The sequence below is a fragment of the Atheta coriaria genome, unplaced genomic scaffold (assembly GCF_025399875.1).
Source record: "Atheta coriaria isolate IRGN ID8LTWV9N9 unplaced genomic scaffold, Caltech_Dcor_3.1 hic_scaffold_3_pilon, whole genome shotgun sequence".
NCBI classification, from domain to species: domain Eukaryota; kingdom Metazoa; phylum Arthropoda; class Insecta; order Coleoptera; family Staphylinidae; genus Dalotia; species Dalotia coriaria.
In genome coordinates, this window is record NW_027045445.1 from 673633 (window position 1) to 693325 (window position 19693).

General features: G+C 36.7%; 2 protein-coding genes across 3 annotated transcripts; one reads left to right on the plus strand and one right to left on the minus strand.

Moving 5' to 3' along the window:
• Positions 1–418: 418 nt before the first annotated feature.
• On the minus strand, positions 419–14041 carry RhoBTB (Rho-related BTB domain containing). Of its 2 annotated transcripts, none has more exons than XM_065300062.1 (3): positions 13517–14041; positions 3922–5124; positions 419–3859 (listed from the first exon to the last, which is right to left on the minus strand). In XM_065300062.1, exons 2-3 carry the CDS (start codon positions 5095–5097, stop codon positions 3068–3070), a joined length of 1968 nt encoding a protein of 655 aa, XP_065156134.1. In that variant the 5' UTR covers positions 5098–5124; positions 13517–14041; the 3' UTR covers positions 419–3067. The 2 variants fall into 2 exon arrangements, with proteins under 2 accessions (XP_065156134.1, XP_065156135.1); XM_065300063.1 differs by lacking the exon at positions 13517–14041 and adding an exon at positions 7243–7781.
• Positions 14042–16670: 2629 nt separating this feature from the next.
• LOC135789984 (dentin sialophosphoprotein-like) lies at positions 16671–19668 on the plus strand. Its single transcript, XM_065300077.1, has 2 exons — positions 16671–17769; positions 17831–19668. Exons 1-2 carry the CDS (start codon positions 16980–16982, stop codon positions 19570–19572), a joined length of 2532 nt encoding a protein of 843 aa, XP_065156149.1. The 5' UTR covers positions 16671–16979; the 3' UTR covers positions 19573–19668.
• The last annotated feature ends 25 nt before the right edge of the window (positions 19669–19693 follow it).

Below are 19693 nucleotides of genomic sequence, written 5' to 3' on the forward strand. Positions count from 1 at the left end.
TCACACTAGAAAATAGATTGAGAGCTGCAAATAATATTCAGTGATAATAAAGGAAGGAATTTCTTTAATTTTACCTAGGAATTGGAGGGTATATCATAAGGTAACCAATATAAAAGCTGCGAAAATGATTCATGTGAGATGACCTTGAAGGCGTGACAGATTTGCGTTTCATATTTCTAAAGCGTCATGTCATTCTATAGGCAACCAAACATAAACTCTTTAGCTATGAAGCAATATAAGAAATTAAGCATTAAAATACAATTCCAGACTAACAAAAACAAGAATATTAAAAGTTATTACTGCAAAAATTCAAATAGAAAACATAATTTTAACTTGCAGACATCAATAATTCCTGTTACTGCCGTCAGATGTCGCTTCTAGCAATATTTAACATACAGTATGGTTGTGTATCATTCGCTTGAGTTAATACAAATGTTTATTAATAGAATAGCAAATTATTGCACAATTAATAATAATATTACATTATAGTATGATTGTTGAGTTTGTTTCAAATTAATTGTAATTGTAGCTAACATTTTTTTGTTGTTTTTGCGTAGTTTTTCAAATTTATTTGCGTTATTCCTATGTTTTGTGGTGTGGTTTATCCAAATTCGCCATTTTACGTAAATCGCTCGACTGTCGTTTATTTGTTTGCCCATTTTTCTATTGTAATTGTGTGTATTTTGTCGTTTCGTTTAAATCTACGGCGATATTCGAATAAATGTTAAGAGTAATGAGTAAATTTACACGTGAATCAATGAAATGCATTCCTGGTACATACACATCTGTTTCTCTACCGGCGCGACGCCATTTTCACATAGCTACGTTTTGTTTTTTTCTTTGTTTACTTTTACGTTACTTTACTACTAAGTTTCGCCTCCTAATTCCGCAAACGTTCACAATTTGTCTTTTCAATGTTTCTAGCTAGATATAATTAACGAACGTTTTTCATTTTATCAATCCACCTTCGACTCCACTTACAAGTTTGTTGGTTATGTGTTTGTTGTCTTTTGTGTCTACGAATAAATGTGTGTGTGTTGGGTTGCCGCTCTATGTATACCGAGTGTTGGAAATCATTTTATATCATTTTCGATACTAAAATTTGCGATTGTCGGACCGACCTCATTAATACACGAGTAATTGCAATAAAATATAAAACTATATAGAAAACTATATCGTCTGTGTTTGGTTATGTAACTGTAGTGTTCACTTGTAATTACTTGTAAGTTCTAATAAGTGTAAACATTACTTGCGTGCTACAAAAACAATAACTTAAAAGCTACAAAATAAATTATCTACAATATGGCGGCAGTGTTCTTTTTTTACATTGTTTCATTGTTCCTAGGGTCACACTAGTCAGAAAAAGAACTTGAATTTAACCTAAAAAAAGTGCAAGTAATGTTTCATAACGTATCAAATGCGCATCGTGTAACAAAACACAATCGTACTTTTGTTACATATGGTAATAATTATGACACGTGTGTTCGTTAATTAATTGAATCCAATCGACTCAAACTGTTTTCAACTTGCTACGTTCGCTACTGAACTGAATCACCTAACGTTTCTCAAACATTTCTTAGCTTTTATTAAGGAATGGCTGAACACTATTTATGCGCGCGCATGTTGTCAATAACTTTTCACCCCTCGTAATCATATAGTTTCAACGATGTTAATTAAGTTGTTATACAATTTAAAACTTGCGCATTTGCTTTGGCGTGCAGTCGTGCAAGAGAGAGAAAGAGGCTCGGAAAACGTTGTTGTTATTTTTTTTTGTTTTGTTTGTTTCACTTTCGTTATAGATAATATTATTAAAGTACAAACATTACTTATCACTATGTATAGTAGCGTAGAGTAATTATAAATGTTTATCGTTCGTTTATCATGTTTTTCATGTTTTGCAGTTGACAAATCAAACGTTTAGGTTAGTACAGATTAAGGAAGCTTGCTACCGGTGGGCACTAAATGTGTCAAATATTTAGGTTATGCCGACTACGCTATCGTATCAAGCAATATTTGTTTGTTCAACTGTTTCCACACTCTGCTTTCTTCTCTTTTTTCAGTGTGTTAATATTTTGATATATAAAAACTTTTGTTTGGTATCCGATCCGAGTTGTTCCTCAATGAGTATAATAATCGTAGTTTTTATATCGCACGCTACGCAATGTACGATTGGTTAAGAGTTGAATTGAAGTTTATAATTGTATGCATTAAATGTTATGCATCGATATATTGATCGCACTCGTCATCGTCCGTTGTTTTCCTGTTTTAGTTTTTGCTATGCGCGTGCGCCACGCTCTCAGCTTACAGCTTAGATTAGACGTTAAGATTACACCATAATGCGAATAGTTAATTAGTAGTTAATTGTTAACTTACACGTGTATACGCTTCATATATGCGAATTAGAGGCAGGCTATGGCATGAATTGATTTCTAGGTTATCTTCTACTAGTACATAGTTCTAAGAAATGGTTATGTGAATGAATACATGTGTTGTGAATGGTGGGTATATTCTTGTGTTATAATGTCGATATCAAGTTGCAACAATTTCGAGACCGCGCACGTTTGTTGTTTTGTTTTTTTATCACAGACGCAATTGAGGAATGCATTTATCTTAAAATGTGTATGTGTATGCGAGTGTAGGTGTGATGTATGTACGTTTTATTCTCCTGTTGAGGACGTGCTTGTTGTTGTTTTGTTGTTGTTGGTGGTGTAGTTGTTCATTGTATGCAATTGATGCAAATTGATATTTTACCGTCGTAGAAATCAATTCAAACAGCGCATAATTGAGGTTATAGACAAAATGTAATATGTACGATGAAAGTGTGACGTAATGCGATGCAGTCGTTTGGTCCTAATCGATGAGACTTGATTAAAATTTAAGCAGTGATCGCGGATGAGCGTTTCTCCTCTAACATTTTGATTGCTTCCTTGCGCATTTCGTTTCAGCTTCAACTCAACGGCTACAGTTTATAACTCGCGTGAAGACATAACCTTAACGTTAACGTTACTTAGGTTGGTTTTTAGGGTGGGGGTTGGGGGTCATGTGTGGTGGTGGTGGTGGTGCGTCATCACAGCTTATCGGTGGAGGTGGAGAGCGCCGGGTCCGATTCGCTCTTGCGCGCAAAGCACAAGCAACCCGAGCTGTTCTTCAGCGCCGGCTTGAGCTCCCTGTCGCGCTCGACGAGACACTTCTGGTAGTAGTCGTAGTCCTTGAGGTACCACACCGGCGGCCACCTGTGCTCGATGAGGTAGGCCTGGTTGTCCGGATGGAGCAGGCGCAGGCTGCGCGGCGACATCCTGCACAGCTTGTTGTAGTTGACGCAGAGGTGATTCATGCAGAAGTCAGCGAGTTGGTGCGCGTTGTGCAGCTTGACAGGCTCCAGCAGCCGGAGGCACTGTTCGATGGCCTCGTTGGACGGCAGCCGTTCCAGGTCTTCAATCACGCGTCGCTCGACAAGCGCAACCAGACGCGGCAGGCAGAGACGATTGGCGAGCTCCATTAGATTTACACAACGTGCCGCCGCCACGGCGGGCACCTCATCGGTGTAGAGGAAGCACAACAGCTTGTGGAAGGTGTACTCGCGCACGCCAGGGAACTCAATCACCTTCGCCTGACCTTCACGAAAGTCCCCGCTGAACATGGCTTTCATCATATCGCAGCGACTAGCGAGTAGTGGTTTATGCGCTGCGCATCCGCCATCATCCAGTTCAAATATTACATCTGCGAAGAGTCCTTGATCCAAGCAGACATCTTGTAAACGACGCTTGAGGTGTTCTTCATGGGATTCTGGGGCGAATTCATTTGAAAGAAGAGAACCCAAGTGGGGAAGTTCCAATAACTCTGCTGTCCTTCTCAATTCCTACAAAAAATAATAAAATCACCTTTAAATTGATCCCCTGATGAAACATCAATAGACAATACCTGAATTTCTACCCCACGCCGATCCAAAGCACCAGTATACATAAACTGAAGACATTGTTGTAAAGACCCAGGTGTAACTAGTTTACTAAAAGTGATGACGGTTTGCCCATCAACAGTTTTGACAGAATGGAAAGCAGGATCCAACTCTCTGCCTGAAGATGGCAGCGCTTGACAACTAGCCCTTCTTTTGCACATCTTCTGTTCAGCTCTTACTAAACACTCAGTGTCGTCAGCAAACTCGCCAAGGGAACTAACCATACTGGAATCGGAAGTACTCCTTGCCATCAAATCAGCTGTTAGTAACCTGTACAACGCTGGACTGGCCGCAGCCAGGACAAATCTGTGCGCTGGGAACCCAACAGGTCCACTGACCAATAAAACATCCGCGTGGGCCCTATCAGTCCACAACTGCCTGGTGTTTTCGGCAAAAGTCGAAGTTGGATCCATAATTTCCGGTTTGGGTGGTGGAGGTGGTTTGAAAGGTGCTTGCAATAAAGGTCTTTGAACTTTCTTCAAGTTGGTCATCCAGAACCTCTGCTGTCTACGCGCCATCAACGCAGCTCTAATCGCATTCTCAAAGACTTCATTCACACCGTAATAAGTCAACACCGAGGTTTCATAATAGTACAACCCCAGTTCCCTGGCAACATCCCTCGCTTCATCCGGCATAACCAAATCAGACTTCCGGGTCGCCCGCACAAATGGACTACGATCCCGGAAGTAAGACAGATACGCCTCATCACGATACATGTACCGCAGGTCATTCTTACACCCGACGAGCAATACCGGTGTGCTGGGACAAAATCGTCGGATTTCCGGATACCACATCAGGCGGCAGTTGCGCAGGGAGACCGGGTTGTTGATGCTAAAGCATAACAGCACGACGTCTGAGCGGCCGTACGCAAAGCGGCGGTCCTTCTCGTGATCCCCGAACGTGTCCCACAAGCGCAGCGAGACGGACACATTGTCCACCACCTCCCAGCTGCGCTCGAGGACATCCTTGTAGATGCGGTACTGATCTATCGCCCATACCGTCGGCACGTGTGTCGCCAGCAGCTGCGCTAGCGACACCTGCTTGTTGCATGCGCGTGCGCATATCAAGCGTGTCTTGCCCACGGCCGTGTCGCCCACGACCACGCACTTGACCAGCTCCTGGTGGGGCTGTTCATTGTCCATCCCCCATCACACGCCGTCGCTGGCAACCTGCAAAACACACAACACATTCAGTTGCAACCGGTTTGTATTGGTTGATGGAAGAAATTAATTTTGTTGATTAAGTTATGTGTGTTTATTGCCATGCCGATAAAATTGGCATTGCTCGCGAAGATACCAGTAACTACCGGATATTTTATCAGCTCGATTGCGCGCTTGCTGCGTCGTTGTTAATTAAACCTCCGTTAGAGATGGTAACTACATCAAAATGTCAATCAAAATGACCGCGGTAATTGTCTTGAATTAGTTTTCGCTTAAAATTCGAATGTTTTGCAAACATTCGCTTCCGAATGACGTGCTAGTCACAAATGTTTGCCGTAGACCTACATCTAGATGAGCTGTTTTGCATTTGTTTGATCTGAATCTGGTCGGAATGTAAACTGAATTTTAAATCTGTCCGCAGCTACGCAGTTTATTAACTTGTTGAACAAGAAATTCGTTCAAGCATTCGTCGATTGTTTGTGTGAAAATCCCATTCGAGCGTCACTGATAATTGTTTGTTTTTCACTTTATCTAACCTGCTAGTGATAACAAACAGGAAGATTTCACGTTTGGATTTCAGTTTCCGAGGAAGGTCATACGCGGCACTAACGACGCGGAATAAACAACTTAGCTGGAGTTGACTCAAGTTATATATTAACTTAATTTATAGCACCGCAACAACTTAATGTGTTGATCAAAAGTTTTTCCGAGGAAATAAAATTGATGTGGAATTAACTGCGCTACATTTTAAACATTTTATCTCTTACACATGTTGGGCTTTAAGTAGAGAGGAAGTGCGAGTTATTGAGTTCATTGTGTTTAAACAATGCAAATTCAATCATGTCAGGTTATTTCGAGACGCGTTTAATGCGCACTGTGATGCACTCGCATTGGCGAGGATTCAACGAAACATTGACCTTTCTTTGCGCTCTGCGCACGTTTTTTCACACGAATTCGAGCACACTTTATTTATTATTAGATTGGTCATGTTTCTACAAGGACAAGCAATGATAGAACTAACAAGAAAAGAAAAAGCATTGATTAAATTAAAGCTTATTAAACATTTTGGTATTTCGTGTAGTGTTGGTTGCATACATTGACTTTAAACAACTTTTGTGTGTATTGCGCATGCGTGAGTTTAAATTACTGCGTCCCAGGATAAATGCTGGCGCAAATATTTTGAATATTGAGTAAAAAATTAAAGATGCAGAATATTTTTGAAATGTAAATGTTTCTGTTAGTACGTACGCAAGCTGAATTTAAAGATATAAAATCTATTTTTAAAACAACATTTGCACATTTCAATGTTTCGCCTAATGTAATACTTAACGCTTCTGTGTATATATAATCGTGCGCAACCGGAATCAATTAAACAATTCAACATGCGAGAAAAAATACGTACTTTTATATCTACGTAAATTCAACTAACCAAAAACGTATAGTTTTATATTAATTGATTCTTTGTTCAGGTTTGTGTTAATTGTCTAATCGTCAAATGAATTAACGCTTAATTTTAATATGTCTGCGCCTAGAAACACGTCCATTAGTAAGTATTATATTTGCTCTCGGTTCTCATGATCTGCATACGCGTTTAATCAATTAATCAAACGAATGCTAATTATTATACAATCATAATAGACACTTTTTATTAATCTCGCAAAGTGCAGTTATTCTGCTAGTAATTTAATACAACTTGCAACTTGCAACAAAGTAAGCGTTTGTCAGTTTGTGGTCAAAGTTGCATTTGTCATGGAGTTGTTTTGTATAATTAATGGAATGGTCTTAAGCGTTGCAAGCGAATAAAATAGCTATAAATAGACGTATGTTAAATAAACATTGGCAATGATTAAATATATGCACATACGATCATCGCATATATAACAAAGTAAGCGTCGTAAAAACAATCGCTATGGTGAAAATTACAAACATAGAATTATTTTCATGAATTACAAATTAAAATTTATCGTTTCTGGAAACAAGTGATCTAAAAAAATGTCTAAAAAAGGCATAAAAATTTTAATTTTCTTAATCCTCAGCCTCTTTTGATAACGCAATGCATTATTGTTGTTATAAATTTCAAGTAGAACTAATTACAATTAAATTATGATACATTTTACGTTTACTTACTCAAAATTTTTGTTTTTATAAAAAATATAAAAACACTGCACGCCTGTTTTTCTGATACGCAGTGCGTAATTTTTGTTTTCGCCACTTTTACTCTCAACGCAAACTCGCGGCTGTATTTGTCGAGAGGCGGCTCAACTCAACACGTTGTCCTGTCGTCGAATTCAGTGTAAATGTGCTCAGCACGTCCCGATGCGACAACACATCACCGCAGTAGCACTGCTGCTCACAATCGCGCAAACTGTTTGCGTTTCGCATTACAATCACGCCCTCGAGACAATTAATGCAAAATGATGCCAACTGAATCACTACGATGGAAAACAATGCGAAAAGAAGCAAGATAAATGTCAACAATTGCCACTAACACTAAATATTAATACGTATTTAGTAGGAACGTAGTCGGGTGTAAAGTTGGCACAGAAATATAACTTGTTTATAACTAATGTTTAACATAAAAAACGTAACGAATGAAAATCTAGCTACTGGCGAGCTATCACGACGACAACCAGCTCGGTTGGCGGACGCGCGATGTGTGAGCGGGCACGAGGCAGCAGGAGTGCAGGAATACGTTGCGAATGCGCGAATTTGCTGCTTACCACTTCTCGATGCCGCGACCGTACGCAACGTGACGATCCTCGCGGAGTCGAGGCATCTGTTAGTCACGGAAACACTAATCACACATTCACAGGCAAAATTTAATTCATGGAAACGGTAGGTGCGTGTTGCAGCTTCTAGAAGAGATATATATATATATTAAGCTATCTCATTGTTTATTCTGAATTTTAACAGTTTTATAGGTATTAGAAGCTTGTCAAACGTCAAAGAAGTGAGATAGATTGAAGTGTGAGGCAAAGTAGGCAACACGCAACACGTTATGAGGGCAGCCTAGGTATCAAAATTTTAACTTTTATGGTTACTTTCGTAACAAAACATAGTAACATAAAATATATTTACTAAAATGTTTAAAACACATAAAATGCACATTTTTCTTTTAAAATAATGCAAGTTTTGTCAAATATTAAAGATAATATTAACGAATAGCGAGTAAAACTAAAAATAAATCAATATATCTAGTCCCCATACTTCTTATAAGAGTGTCAAACGTCAAAAAAGTGAATACGAATAAATTGAAGTGTAAGGTAAACTAGGCAACTCAAAATACATCATAAGGAAAAGCCTAAATATCAAATTTTTAACTTTTAAGGTAAATTTACTAGCGAATCATTGTGAGACAAAAAATATCCACTAAAATTTGTTACAAACACTAAAATAAACATTTTTCTTTAAAAACAAAGTATGATTTGTCAATTGTTAAAGAAAATATAAAAGAATAACGCGTAAAAAGAAAAAAAAACATAATAACTTGTCGCCATACTTGTCACCCTAACTTTTTCAATACTCGTGACAACAAAAACTGAAACATTGAAACAAACTTTTACATTCAGCAATAATACATAGAATTAATCACATCGGATTAATCCTACACTTCATACACGCTGGGCGTCTGCACGCCTCTGATTAACAACAACGTATTGTAACGCCGCCGATATTAATCTGCTCCAAGGAGCGTGCAAAGACCGCGAGGTTCATTGCCTTTTCGCACATTACTCTCATATTCACATCGCGATGCGTAGACGTGCATTATCGCCTGTGCAAACTGCCTCTGTTCAGTAGGCTTCAATACTAACTAGTACTTCACTCACTCGAATTCAGTGCGATCCGCTTAGCGCCATCACCGACTAAATATAAACAAAACAATATTCCTTTGTGTGCTACACCCAATTGCATTCAAGTGAGTAACATGAGAGCGGCGGCCATTTTGTGGAGCCACTTGATGAAAGACTATTTATAAACAAACACACAAAGAGACACTACTTGCACTTTGTCGCCATGCATCGAGTTAACAAACTTGTTTATTAGTAACAACAAAACAGACGCATTGATAAACATACAATAGTTCATTGATATGATAAGAAAATATAAAAAACTAGCATTTGCCCGCGACTTCGTCCCCGTAGTGTTTTATAAAAATGGAATTTATTTTTACTCTCTTGTTCTAGACATAATATGTGTCAATTCTATAAATATGATTTCCAATTTTATTTTAAAGAAATTAATTATATAAAGTTTTGCTAATAATGCACTACAGCGCGCCATCTCAGATTCAACTATTTAACTATAACTATGATTGAATCTCAATGCCAACTCAATCCTATAGAAATGGGCTGTTTTTAGGGTTTTCCCGTCAATTATTCAAATTTTTCTCGCCGTAAAAACCATCCTTGAACTTAAACAAACATTTAAAAATAAGAATTAGCCAAATAGGTCTACGCGTTTTTGAGTTATGCGCTTACCAACAGATTTTTCGATTAATTTTTATATTATAGTGATAGATAATGCAATAAGTAACTTAGAAATGCAAAAAATGTTGAAATTAATTGAAATCATTAGTAATACTGTTAGTAAAGATCTTGCAACCCTCTCAAGCTAAGGGTTGATGAGTGAATGTACGAATAATTAAGTTATAGTGCGTCGTGGTCATGCACTCTCGCATTCGCATTCACTTATCAGCGTTTTTGCGCGTCCGACGCGTCGGCCATGATGGAATAAATTCAGTTCGTTAGCATCTTCTCAACGCCGGCAATAAATAACACATCTTTGTCTTAAATCAACCCGAGTGAGTGGAGTATTTACTCTTTGCGTTTAATTTTAACCGCAACATGGCGGACAACAAAGTTTTAAGTGTTTCATTCAATGGCGGAGTTATTTTTAAATCGTTTTGTTTTCGGCGGCTTCTTGCGCGAATTTTTAAACTGTTTTTATGAGTTTTTTGTCCTGTGTTGGGGCAAGTCCAGTTCGTTTTTATGGCGGTGATTATATTGAAGTTTAGTGGACCGTGACCGTGACCACGACGCGGTTAATTCACTTTTATTTTTTATGGTCACATCCCAAGCAATTTCCGACGGCGCGGTTGTTTAAATTTGTCTGTTGTGTCTTGGACTTTAATAAGCAACACACGCTGACGTGAAATTCATCATTTTACAATTAATATACACAAAAAATATGTTTTTAGAAGTAGAATTAGTTTATTTGAGTATTTAAATGATGGAAAATTTTATGTCGTCCACATTTGTTGTTTAGCACGACGTGCTTCATTGACACATGGAGGCTGGTCAATTTTAACCAATTGTAAGCCGTTTAACACGGCAAAACAAAATTCTGTACGTTATTGTCGAAAGATTATTGCCCAATTATGACCTAATATTACGCGAAAATAACGTAAAACAAATATTTATCACGTGAAATGCTCGTTATCGACGAAAACAGATCTAACTTCCAGAAATATCATAATAAAATGAAGGTAAATTCTAACCTATACGCAATTTTTAGGTTATATGTATGTGGTAAGTGTGGTGAGTTATGATAGATAATATCATGCAACCATGTCATCAGTTTCGTATCGTCCGTCCTTCCGCCATTCATTGATTGCACTCGCGTGAACGACGACTGTGAAGTTTATTTATAGACGTGAAATTACTTCGGGCTTTCAGGCCTATTGAGAGGTGAGCGGGGAAATAACTGGATGGTGCATGGTAGCCATACTTTTAAAGCAATTATTTTTTTGTGTGAAAATGTACAAAAACAAGTTTAATCGTTAGAATTTAAAGGTTTAAAACAATGTGTACATTTTTGAGATAAGAATATAATGTTTTATGAAGTAATAAATAGTTTTTTAAAAATATGTAAGTAATAAATAACACATTGTATTTGAACACATTGTATTCAGATCACATTCTCACAATGCATTCACTTTGTGATAGGCAACCAAGTTAACAAATAAAATTTATTTCCGATGGATTAGTCACTGTGTAATTTCTAGAATCAATCTAACTTTGAATTATCAGCAAATCAGAACTTCTCTGAATTTATTACTGCTTATTCCTAGTATTTAAACAAATAATATGGCATTAATAAATTAACATTTCGATGAATTTTGCTTGTATCCTGTGTATACTTGCATACTATGTGTTTTAAAAATATAAATAATGAACGCCTTGTATGGCAAATGGTAATGATAACTATAATGATTGTTGTGAGGAGCTGCGGACGTACGTAAACGAAAGTTATTACATTAACACGATAAATATTAACAGGGACGAATTGATGCGCTTTTATAAATTGTCGCCACACGCCAACAAACGCAATCAACCGAAATTATTGCATTAAGTTACATTATATAGTAAATGCATATATCATTTAGTCGTGTGTACGTTTTAATTTTAAATAAGTGAGAGTTTAGGGTAAAATAACATAGAATTTAGTCAAATTTTGATAAATACTTTAGATAAAAAATTGAATAATCTATAATATAAAAATGAATCACAAAATCTGTTGGTAAGCGCATAACTCAACAACGCTAGGACCAATTTTGCCAATTCTTTTATTAAAATGTTCGTTAAAGTTCAAGGATGGTTTTTACGGCGCGAAAAATTCGAATAATTGCCGGGAATACCCTAAAGACAACCCTTTTCTATAGGATAAAAGTTGGTATTGAGATTCAATCATTGTTATAGTTAAATAGTTGAATCCGAAATGGCGCGTTGAAGTGCATTATTAGCAATTCATTATATAATTAATTTCTTTAAAATAAAATGGCGAATCTTATTGATAGAATTGACACCTACTATGTCTAAAATAAGAGAGTAAAAACAAATTACATTTTTACAAGAGCTAGTACATTATACAAATAATATTTGATAACAAAACTTTGAAAGAAATTTATATTAAGCGACAATAAATGTTTATCATGACACGTAACCGCCGTAGATAATTTAAATTCTAGTTAGAATTGATTTGAAACAATGTAGAAACATGTCATGCAACAAATGCCGTAATTATGATAATTCCAATTCACTGCAAACATTTCCACTTTATTCTATTGCATATTGAACGATTTAAAGCAAGTTTTGACTACAAATCGATTTAAAGAATTGATTTTTATAAAAAAAATAAAAAAGAACAGCAAATGCATTCTATTTGAACTTTAATACTTTAATATTTAAATTATATATATATTTCTATTACGCTTACATTAACTGCCTCATTAATATGTACTCCCAAGACCGAAAATCACGTAAGTAACGATTTTGTTCGACGCTCGAAACGTCGAAACCTTGACACGACTCTCGGCTGACTGCAGGGGTGGCAACTACACACAGAAAATAAAAGGAAAATCGAAATCCAGCACGGAACTGCCGTCAGCAGACATCATCAATGGAAATTTCAGCCCCGAACGTGTGAATAACTCACCCCTGACTTAACAACTAATCGTGAACACGCTGAATAAATGTAACTACATACGAATCAAGCGCAAAAAGTAATAGAAAACGTAAGAAATAAATTCTAGTTTTGGAACAAATCGGAAGTTGCGTGAAACTCAACATAAAACATAAAACACGCTAATTAAAAGAAAAATAAACTTTTTACTGCTTTAGTTTTGCTGGTATATTGATTAAAGCGCATAAAACTACAAAGCAGTAGCCTACGCAGTTAGTTTTACGCGTTACATGTCGCCCGCAACAACAACAACAATAGAATGGCGTTGCAATGTTGTTCGTTAAACGACGTTTAAACACAACGCGCATTAGTCATGACCTTGACACTGCTCCGACTATAATAGACAATAACAACCCGTCACGACAAAACACAAATCAGCTGATCTTTATACACCAGCACGTCGATTAAACCTTCAACGAAATAATTAACAAATTTCAATCATTTTCATTTTACTATCTGAATAATTCATCACACAAAAAAAAACAGAAAAAAAAACAGGAACTGAATGTAATTATTGACATAAACTACTTTTGCTTGTGTTTTGTGTTTGCTTTTTATTTCATCCATAAAAAAACATTTTTCTTTGTTTTTATTGTTTTATGAGGAATTTATTATTCATTGGCGGAAAAACCTGCCTCAACAAAGGAATTTTATGATTAAATTCATTAATATTCATTATTTTCGCTGTGTTTAAAAGAATAAATAAGGAATTCTATTTCGTAGGTCATGATGTTGAGGTGTTGCAATGGGCGTATTAAGTGAGGTTAGGATCCGTGACACTCACACGCGCGGCGCGACTGCGTCACGGCGTCACAGGACGAAAAAAACCGATGCACGCTCAATTCGACGCATAAAACACACACACACGACGCCAATCGAAAGGAATGAATTATTAGATTGTTAGCATGAAAAGTGTGTGATACATGTATGCGGTACTCACATTCATCGGCTTCGTAGCGCGGCGTGAACGAGCATTATCCTCGACGTCGATCCTTGCAGGACGACGCAAAACGATGCGCGGATTTGAAGTGCGGATTCGTGCAGAATTCGATTTTCACCTGCACACACCTCACACGCAATAATAACAACAACAACAACAACAACACACAACACACACGATGATCTTCTTCGATCGTGTTCTGTTTTAATTGTTTGTTTGTTTTAAGTGAACAGCTTTTGTTAGCACACACCGACGAGAGAGTCTTTTGTTTTCGATTGGTTAGGATACGACTCGTGTGTGTATGAATGTGTGTGTGTGTGTCTTTTTTTTTGTTTATCCGTACGAGATGGCGGCTGGCTCTCTCGAGTCTCGCGGAAATGGAAATGGCGGAGAGGAGGTAGTCGAGCGGCGAGCGGCGGCGGCGAGCGCACGGTGCAACTGAGCCGAGCTCTGCTGCTGGCTGCGCTTGCTGCTGCGCCTCTCTCCTCGGTCGGGTCGGCGTCGACGGCGACGGCTGCGGCGAAACTGAATGAATTCGATCCATTCTGACGAAAGCAAAATTGCCGCCCGTGCCGCCCCGCGAACGCGAAACGCAAGCCGCCAAGGCTATATATATACGCGCTCACGTCGGTTGAAGGAAAAAAAAAACCGACGCACACAGTTTGTCCTGTAGGTGTTGCTAATTTTATCCTCAAATTACGAATTTACGAATTTTCAGGCTGCATTTTCATAGAAAAATCCAAAATATCGACAGAAAATAAAAATAAAAATTATTTAATATCATATTTATAAGTTAAATCATAAATTAACCTGAAAATATGCAATTTTTTTATTATTTTAAGGTTGTAGAACCTGTATTTTATAGAAAAATACTTAATACTAAATACTTTTAGGTAAAAATACTAAAATAACTTCAAAATATACAAATTGATTATTATTTTAAGGTTAAAACACCTTTATTTCATAGAAATATACTTAAAATTGTCAAAAAACATAATATTTTTAGGTTAAAATACTAAAATAAGCTCAAAATATGCTTATTTTAAGGTTAAAAAATCAAAAACTTACTTTTTTCAAAATGGCCACCATTGATTTCCTACCCTATAACAGTTTCACGACTCAAAGTAGCACTAAAACACGAATTCCTTATTCGTTTTCATTACCAGGAAAAGTAAACATCGATAAAAGTGAAATAAACTAGGTGCGTGTGTCATGATATGCGGTTGGCGGCTGATTATCGTCGAACGATTACTTCTAAAATTATTTTTTCTTATCGATATACAGCCAGAAGTTTTCAGTTTTTATATTCGTAGTTTCCTTATTTATTGGTTTCGTGACCTGTGTGACGTATTAGCGTGTGTTTTCCGGGAAAACGTATAAAAGTAAAACTGCACCTTTGCCGCGTCACGAACCAAAGGTGTAAGAAAAAAATTGCACCGACTGCACGAGAATGAGATGTTGAAACACGTTGAAAATTCCAAGCCAGGCTCATAAAACAGCCATCGAGAATGGGGAGCATAAAAGAAAATGCAGGAAAACGCAAGAAAATGCCGCAGACCTATAAAAATGTCGGCTTTATTATGCCGGCCATTTTTCACATGCATAGATTATGTACCTGTACATAATTAATATACACGATGTTTAAAGTTGAAATTTAATTGTTTTTTGAGTTGGTATTATGTTTGGGTGTGTATTTGGTTGCCTAAATTTTGGAATTTACCTATTGCAACTTTGGCAACTAGTGGGGTTATAAATTAGGAAGGAAGTGAAAATGAAAATGAAGCTGTTGCTGTCTTGGGCTAGGCTAAGCGAAAGCGACTTGAGCAGCCGCCCCTTCAGATGCTCCTCTCGGTGGTGGCTGCTGCCTGGCTGGCGCGGATTGATTTTTCCGAGAGAGCGGCGCGCGCGTGACGTCAGCGCCCGTTCGGGGTCGGCGAGAGTTCATTCGGGAGATTGAACCCGTGCCGCCTCCACACCGCAGCCGCCACCCGACCATACACAACATATAATCACGGATGCAGTCAAGATACATACATAAATAAATATTTGATTTCGTTGCCTTAAAAACTACAAGCAAAAAAATGAAAAAAATTAATTTTTTCTATTTTGAATTTAATATTAGTCGGGTAGCAATAGCTGGATGTTAAGTTGCATAAACTAGTATTTGACTACATGCTGGCTTGTCTGACTTACCGTTAACATGTGTGTTTTGCATTCAAATGCCTCCTGTCGCAATGGTCACAATCGTCGCTGATGTCCTGGACGTCGCCGACACAAAATGGCGAAATAATAATCCAAGCGGATCCCTTCGCAATTGCCACTTTGGACGGCGCTCATCGCTGTCTTTACGGCGCTCGAGGGAACGCTTTGCCATTTCTATTTCGCACTTATGGTTTTTCATCTCACGTCGCCGTCACTTTCGTTCTTTTATCCTGTTCAGTGCGTTTCTACCATTCTAACTACACGTCGACACTTTGCCAAACTACAATAAACAATAAACGAACAAAAAATGTAATCAGAGTTACTAAAAGGATAGAAAGGGGGAGTTTATAGAGAAGAGGCAAGCCTATGCTGTTTTTGACTTAAAATCACATTGTTTTCGAGCTTCTTTCGAACTCTTTTATACAGATTATGAGTTTTTTGAATGTGCTCCAAGATAACCATCAAAACTTACTATAATTCTAATTTTTTAACTTTTTGGCATAGCAAACATTCCGTATATCAAGTTTTACTAGAAAAATGTGTTGTTCCTCTTTGTCAAGTCTATTTACATTTAATTGTAATTATAATAACCTCATACTACATTCCAACATTACGGCGCCTCCACCAACCAGCTCCAACTATTTGATTTTAAAAATTTTAAATATTTGCGACATTAAGTGAACATTTAAGTTTATTGAAAATTTAAAAAATAAAATGTTTTAATTTTATAGTAGATAATAGTAGATTTCTGCTTGACTTTTATAATTTTAAAACAAATTTTAATGTTGAAGCATAATATAAGTATTATTACTGTAATATAGGCAACTTAATATACAAGAATGTCAAACAATGATCACAAAAAAAACTTGTTTGAAAACTAAAATAAAAACAATTACTCTGTTATTATAACTACTAGCAATATTTATCTAGACAAATATATTTAAAATTTAATAAACTAACAATTAACTTAGTATGGTATATTTGAAAAGTCTAGAACGTGGCTTTAAGATTTGTCATTCAAAAGCACATTTTAAAGCTTCGCATGCGTTGGTTTGTTGGCCCACGTGTTGTAGCATGTAGCCAATTTGTATCCGCTGCAAACCACACAAAACAAAATATAACATTGTCAATTGTACACTAAGCTACGTATATACTTATATAGTTAGTGTGATATTAATTCTCTGCTCTTCAATACGTTTTTTATTTATGAATCGCCTCGACTTGGTCTTCTGGAACAACATTCCTGAACCTAACCACAAACATGTCGAACTCGGACAGCGATTTTGAGCCCCCGAAGATTACCAGCACGCAGATGTCACCCAAAAAGGTGAATCCACTGGATAAGCATGCCTTTGAAAACAAACTAAAAGGTATGAACATCAATAATTTGCTTAGATCCAAGGCGATGGCGATAGCAAAAAACAATGCATCTGGTTTAAACCCAATGAGGCCCAATTTTCCTCCGATGATAAAGAAAAAACTTATGGACGACGAACGAGACTCGAGTTATTACAGTTCGAACGATGGAAAGAAGAATAAACCTAGCGATTCTTCCAGCTCTAGTGATGCTGACAGTGAGAGTGAAGCCAGTGATACTTCGAAGAGTAAAAACAAGAAGAAATCAGGGAAGAATAGTAATACATCATCTGATGGTGGGACTAGTTCTGATGAGAAGAAATCACAGAGTTCCAGCTCAAGCCAAATGTCTGATAGCTCAATGAAGAGAAAGAAAAAAGTGAAAAAAGGCTTGAATAAGAACTGTTCAAAAGAGAGGATATCTTCATCATCTAGTGAGGAAGCATCTGACTCAGAGCTTGAAGTAAAAACACAAAAACAAGTAAAAAGTCCAAATAATTCAAAAGTTAAGGTGTTATCAAATATTGTAATCAATAAACAATCACCAACTGCCAATACAAAATCTAAAAAGAAGGAGTCAAGCAGCAGTAGTGGTAGTAGTAGCTCAGAGGATGAGAAAAAGTCTTCAGGAAGCTCTACTAATGATTCATCAAGTGAAGATGAAACCAAAAAAGCTCCTAACAAATCAAAATCAGGTACATTTTGAATCCTGTTGTAGTAAATATATTGTTAAAACATTTTCATTTACATTTTCAGGCAAAGAATCATCTTCATCAGGATCAGGCTCTTCTTCAAGCGCATCGAAGTCATCATCATCGTCATCAGGCAGTGGTTCATCAAGCAGTAGTAGTGAAGAAGAAGAAGATAAACGAACGAAACAAACACGTTCGGCACGATCAAGCACTGACGATGATTCCGATTCTGACGCGCCACACGCAACACTCAATAAAACAAATTATATCCCATCGAAAAGGTCGGATAAAATTCTTGCTGATTATATAGAAATAAACCAACTGGAAGCAGTGCCTATTGAGGAAGCCTTTGATTTAGGCAGTATTTCCGATGACGATGAACTATTTTTCGTTAATGTTGCAAAAGATATTGACCCAGCTTCATTGGTTAATACAAAACTATCATTAGAAAGAAAGCAGAATATAATACTAAATAAAGATAGCAAGGATGGTAAACAGAATTGTCTGGTTGAATTTGATAAAGGTGATAGGGAGAAGTTGTGTGTATTGGGTAAAATGTCTGGAGAGTTTGGTATAAGACTTTTACAAACTAGTGGGTCGATTACTGTAAATAAAAATCATAAGATAGAGACTGAAAAACAGGCGAATACTGAGTCTGTGCAGAAAGGGAAGTTTCCTTTCCCTAATGATAAATTACGGACAAGGCATCCGCTCTTCGGAAGAAATTACGAAACGAAAATTGTGTTGGATGAAACTGTTTCTAAGAAATTAGATGATTTGATTGTAGAAATGGCGAATAAAAGTAGCCATGAAGGAGATGATGAAGATTTACCAGATGGTAAAGTATCAAAAGATACAAAAGAAATTAAAAAGTCTAAAAAGAAGAAGAAAAAGGAAGAAAATGAGTCTGTCGTTGAAAGCATCGAGTTATCATCTGATAAGAAGAAGAAAAAGAAAAAAGATGAAAAAATGGACATAGCTTCAATTTTGACTTCCTTTGGAGATGATAATAACATAAAAGACAAAAAGGATAAGAAAAAGAAGAAGGAAAAGAAGGATAAAGACGCTAAATCTGTAATGGAAAAGATGTCATTCGAAGAAGTTAAGACCGAGGAGTCGCCTGTAAAGAAGAAAAAAGAAAAATCTAAATCCAAATCACCACTAAAGGAAGTTGTTACTCCTAAGTCTGAAACAAAAGAGAAAAAATCTAGAAAATCGCGATCCCCATCGAAGAACACACCAGACCAATCTATACTTAAAGATTCTTCAAATAATGAATCAAAAAGGAAGTCTACACTTGAAGATTCAGGAGATAATTTTAAAGTTCCACCACTATCAATGCCTATAAATCCAAAAATGAGTAAACTTATGAGCAGCACAATGTGTAGTCCTAGTATTCACAAAGCTTTATTATTCGAACCCAACGAGAGCGTGATTGGTACTTCAGAGAAGAAGAAAAAGAAGAAAAACAAGACGAAAGATAGAGACTCTTCAATTGAACCAATCGGTGATAAGACTATAATGAATCTTGTTGACCAATCACTGAAATCACCGATATCTTCGAAGCCTTCAAACGAAAAGAAGAAGAAAAGAGATAAGACGAAAGACAATAGTGTTTCAGAATCAACTGAAGAACCTGCTAAAAAATCGAAAAAATCCCCAAAGAAACAAGTTGAAGAAACAGAGGATGAAAAGAAAAGACGTAAGCGGAGACATAGTGAAACCCAGGCTGAAGCAGCAAAAGTAGAAGAAAAGAAGAAAGAAAAACAAGCGAAGATTAAAAAGAGGAGGCCTACAATGTTTTGAATTGTACATGCATTAAAAAATATGATTAGTTTAAAAGATATCGTGTGAAATGAAGAATTTGATTTGATATGAATAAATTGTTACGATTATGGGATAGATTTGTGTAGAAACACTGAAATAT

Bases quoted from the DNA above. Each gene is read 5' to 3' on its own strand.
- RhoBTB (XM_065300062.1), bottom strand. From the start codon at position 5,097: ATGGACAATGAACAGCCCCACCAGGAGCTGGTCAAGTGCGTGGTCGTG. The intron at 3,860-3,921 runs GTATTGTCTATT...TATTTTTTGTAG, and splicing joins GGCGTGGGGTAGAAATTCAG to GAATTGAGAAGGACAGCAGA.
- LOC135789984 (XM_065300077.1), top strand. From the start codon at position 16,980: ATGTCGAACTCGGACAGCGATTTTGAGCCCCCGAAGATTACCAGCACG. The intron at 17,770-17,830 runs GTACATTTTGAA...TTACATTTTCAG, and splicing joins TCCTAACAAATCAAAATCAG to GCAAAGAATCATCTTCATCA.